Raw genomic sequence first — 5,072 nt, forward strand, 5'->3', positions numbered from 1 at the left:
AAGATAAAATACATCTACGAATGTACCATTCCAACATGGCACTTTCGCAGATCAATGATAGTAAATTGAATTGTGTGTAACGCAATTAAAAAGATACCAGAGACTTACGTGTAGCGTGGCATATGATTGGCTGGCTGGAACAGTGCGCTGCGTAACCGAGCTTGAACGCATGCGTCTGCTTTTCAGCCTCGCAGATTGGCTGGTAGTTCTGGCAGATGCTTATGATTGGTTGGTGTTCAAGGATTCGCATAAGGCAAAAACTACTGCATGTGTAGGTGAAAACGTGTTCGGGAGCAGTGCCGGTCTGCTTAAGCATGGCTGTTCAGTTGTGAGAGGAAAAAAAATCATCGGAACTCACAGGCGAGAGAGACTTCAGAGACTTGAACATTTGGCGGTGCAAATAGAAAGCCGTTGAGACAATCCAAGGGACCCTGTGTCAGAATAAGACAAGCCCGGACACGTAAGCAGTTCTGAGTCTGGATCTGTGAGAGACGTGTATTAAGAGCGATTCAACGACTGGGAGACGAAGACCCCTTGATGTGTGTTTTCGCAGATGAGTGCAAGTTTTACGGTGTGCCATTGTCACTAACATCGGTCTAAGAGTCGCCGTTTTGCGATGAATTCACAAAAGAAGTCTTCCTTACCAAAGCAATCTAGCAATCTCACCTGCAAGATTTGCAGTATCAAGTGTACCTCCCGTTCGTCCCTCGAGCAGCATTATCATGGAGCACAGCATAAAAAGAAAATACAACTTATGCACTCGGGTATAATTGGTCAACTACCCAGTAAAAACGTAATGGAGAAAATCTTCAATAAACCGGGCAGAAAAGGAGCATTAATTGGTCTGCAATACTTGAAAGCATTTACTAATAAGAAACATAAGCCATATTACAGTTGCTGTTTGTGTGGAGCTGGTTCTACGTTTGCCAATATAAGCGAACATATTTGTGGCAATAATCATAAAATTAATTATATTCTCAAATCACTCCCGTTTGTAGGTCGGGAGAAACTTGAACAGCCTAACGCACCAATAGAGAAAATAGCAGAGTCAATCGAGGCAGCGGAAGGGCTAACAAAGTTCAACGAGGCCTTCCCAAATCTTCAAAACACATCTGCGTGCAACAGTCAAGATGGTTCAGCTCGACAAATTCGTATTGACAGTCTTGAAAACTGTGCAGGAGAAGGGGTACATTATAATCCACAGAGTAAGGGGAATACTCTGAAGCGTTTGGAAAGTGGGTTGCAGCTGGCTGAACCTCTTTACAAGAAAAGGCGAGAACATGATGAATATAACCAAATTTCATCGAACTATAATGCTCCAGTTTCCGATTTGGTTGCTAGTTCGTCTTTGGATTTTTCCATACATGACAGTGTTTGTGAGAAATATCCCTCTTTGCCTGTAGCAAAAGATGCTCAGGCGCCATCCTCAATGAATATGCCCTGCACCACAGAAAGCTTTGTCTCTAAAAACAGTGGCATCCAACAAGGTTTTAATTCAGACCTCCGTAGCGTTTCCCCATCCATCATACCGTCTGTTCATTGGTCTTTTCCTTCCACTTTACCAGGAAGCTGTTTTTACCGAAATGTGGCTTATGACTCTGATGGTTTCATTCTCCATAGAAACAAACATGGGAGCCCAGATGTAAATTCACTTTTTATTACTGAGGCTAAAGACCAGAGTCGAGAGTGGACACCTGCTCATGTGAAGGATGTAAACATTTTGGAAAATATTTGTCATTCAAACCCTTCCATTATTTGTTCGTCGGGACAGTGTTCTACAGACAATTGTTCAAGCCAAAGTTCGTCCTCCTTTTTTGTCGGCAATTCAACCAGCATTGAAGCGTTTGGTTCAACATCTTCTGTGTCACCAGGGAGCACCTCCGTTTTGCAGGAACTGCCTTTCGGCACAGTGTCAAGTGGGTATACTTCCATAAACCAGGTTTCTTCCAGTCCCTCAGTTGAAGTGAATCACAGCAGCCTCTCTCCTGACATTTTGAAAATCCTCAGGGGTAAAGATGTAACAGCCGTGAACACTATTTTGAATGAGCTTGCAGATCACTGTCCACAACTTAAAAAAGTTAATATATCAATGTTGGTGGATGTTTTGTTTGAGGCCGGTGCTTTAAACTAACTTCGGAACAGCTAAAAGTTAACTGGAGACAGGAACCAAATCCGACATATTTGGACCCCCTCTTCTTTCCTTCCACAAGTCCTCATTGCTGCTTTTTTTGGGATCCTAATGGGCTGTAGCTGAAGCAGTGCCTATGACTGTTTGCCACCCTTATCTCGTCAAAGTTATGCATCGATAAGCAACATGTTTTATTTTCTTTTACACAAACAGATTTGATAAATGTTGATTGTATTTTAAAAGTTGAACTGATAAAATCAAAGAAAGCACCACTTTTGCCTCCTTGTGCTTCTGTAATAGTGAGATACTTTTGTGAAGGATCTACTGAGCTGCACTGTGATGTGATGATGTAATCCCACATGGTTAGGTATCTACTTGGCTGTATGCTGTTAGTTTACTTTTGCTTTGTTTAAAAAGCATTGTCACTTGCATGCATAGTGGTGAGTGATTTCTAAAAGCAGTTAGTAAAATATATGTAAGCAAAAGCAAGTGTGCATACTAATTCACCTGATTAGGCATACTAAACTATCTACAATTAAAATGAAGGACTTGTCTTAAAAAAAGTGACTAAGAACGCTTAGTTATAGACTAGATCTAAAAATGTAATTAATGCACTAATAAAAAGTGGAAATTGATTAGTAAAAGCCATTCATTTTAATTGTGGGTAGTTTATTATGTATAATTTGATACATTATTATTTACACATTTTTTGCTTATACATATTTTATTACCATTACCAGCGTGTGTGGTTGAGAAAGACTCTTCTTTGCGAACAAAACGAATACAGATTCCTTATGATTCATGTTGAAAATAACAAATTCTTAAACATTCTTATGAACTTCCAAGTGATTCCCAGTTGGCTCCAAGCTTTGTAGGTATGAAATTCTATACTTTCGCGGTCTCAACACGGAAAGTAGTATCACCATAATTTTTCTTCCCGTAAGATGGAATTATTAGACACAACTCCAGTCTAGAACGTGACCTCATGCATTGGTTGAAAGTGTTTGGCAGTTATTGATTGTGGTAATTTTGGTGCAAGCAGTTAACTTTTTCGATTTAATGAATATATTAGCGTGTCCCATTTACTTATGGTCTGCGTTGCAGTAAACTTCAATTCAAAAGCTATCGACTGAAAAGACAACTGGGTGAAAGAGGGGGTCAATAGTGGATCATAAGATTATGCGTATGATATATACCGTTATAAAAGATTCCAAACTCTCATGTAAACTTAAAAAAGTAAGAGTCAATTTGTATTAAACTTACTTTACATACATACAATTAGGAATGGTGAAATGCCATCACCTTCTTTAAATTGCACTTATTTCTTGCAGGCAGCAAATATTTTTCCTTGTCAAGAAATCCGTTCTAATAAAATCCACTTATTTTGTGGTTCTTCAGTTTCCTTTCTTAACCTTGGAAAGTGATTTTCTTATGCCCTTCAGTTAGTCCAGCAATTTTCCAGAAAGGGAGGTTAGAGGGGAATTTGAGAGCACCCTCCATCATGAAACGTTCCATTAGAACCCCATGTAGAATGCATGCTCTTCACCACTAAAGTGACGTTGCTTACCTGCAAAATTACTCGGTTTACTCCATCATAGAGTAACTTCATGCCAGTGTAAAGTGATTTAAAATTAAAGGTCGCCTATGAATACCGTAAACATATAATTGAGTCATTTGCATTGGTAAGTCAGATTTGCATGAGCAAAGTACTTTTATTTGATTGACAAGTGTCCATTGTTGCAATACTTCCGAAAGCAGATGTGGGGCAAATATGTAATATGCAGTGTCCCGAGCAGAAAGTCCAGGATGAAACTTTTGCTTATTTTTACGCAAGTGTTAAATCTCTGTACTGTTAGCAGTCTCAAAAATGGCAAATATTAAATGTTTTTAAGTTGCTTTATATTGGACTCGACTTTGGGAGTGAAACTATAGGGTTCTCAACCCATAATGTTACTCTTTTGTGTAGCTCATTGATCACATAATCTAAATCCGAATAGTTAATTTTGTTTCTATCTTTATGCACATGCTTTCCGAAACCTCTGAGCATAAATACCAAGTCTTCTAAGTGCTTCAATGAATATCAATTGCATCTGGAAGTAAATATTCAATTAATGGATCTTAGTATGAAATATTTTTGATGTGCTAAAACTCTAAGTGCCCTAGTTGTCACTGGAAGCGATTACTGGCAGTCGGTGTCTGTTTGAAACATAGACTACCTGTATTGCTTTAGATTCTCCAGTGCCCAGACCAGTAAAGGCCCAGTCAATGGATTAATAATAGATTTATCAGAAAGCGAATAATTGGCTGATTAGTGAATATGAAAAGAGAAAGGCAACAATTAAATACTGCAAATGTCTTATAGAAGTATAAATGAGTAAAAGTTTTTCCCTAAATTAGTTAATTAGCCATAGACTACAAAGTTTGTCAAGGGCACTACTGTGTGCTGTCTGAATACCAGTCAGTGAGAAGAACATGGAAAACCAATCTAGGGAATTGGCTCATTTATATCAGGCTAGCAGAGCATGGGCTGTGGTCAGGATGAACATTGTCTAGGTTTCACTCTGTGTCCTCCATCCTGACCTCCATGTCCTGTGGTTATTACCTGGTGACACAATAGGATTCCCTATTTAAAGAGATTCACTGCAACAGTAGTCACAGCTACAATAAAGGACTTCAAGCAGCTTTGATCTCGACTGGCACAGCGGTGGAGGAACGTATCGCACTGAATGGCACTTGACACTCAAGCTACACCACAGAAGAGGGTCCTGTGAAGCTACCATTGGGCTGTGCAAGTGGGAGCGCCGGGAGGGAACTGTACTATTGGTGATGTTGTGTCTTGACACTTTAGCAGCATGGTGGAAAAAGGCAGAGGGTGTATGCCACTAAGTCCCTCACCTTGGTTCATGACCGAATGTAGCTGTCGGGGTTATCCCAGCTTTCTGGT

The 5,072-nt window shown here is 39.6% G+C and overlaps 1 protein-coding gene across 1 annotated transcript; it reads left to right on the forward strand.

The window, feature by feature from the left end:
* The first annotated feature begins 219 nt into the window (after positions 1-219).
* On the forward strand, positions 220-2,400 carry LOC144784507 (uncharacterized). Its single transcript, XM_078663321.1, has one exon. It carries the CDS (start codon positions 617-619, stop codon positions 2,129-2,131), a length of 1,515 nt encoding a protein of 504 aa, XP_078519447.1. The 5' UTR covers positions 220-616; the 3' UTR covers positions 2,132-2,400.
* The last annotated feature ends 2,672 nt before the right edge of the window (positions 2,401-5,072 follow it).

This window comes from Lissotriton helveticus, chromosome 10 (assembly GCF_964261635.1).
Source record: "Lissotriton helveticus chromosome 10, aLisHel1.1, whole genome shotgun sequence".
NCBI classification, from domain to species: Eukaryota; Metazoa; Chordata; class Amphibia; order Caudata; family Salamandridae; genus Lissotriton; species Lissotriton helveticus.

Coding starts and splice junctions, on each gene's coding strand:
- LOC144784507 (XM_078663321.1), top strand. CDS start 617: ATGAATTCACAAAAGAAGTCTTCCTTACCAAAGCAATCTAGCAATCTC.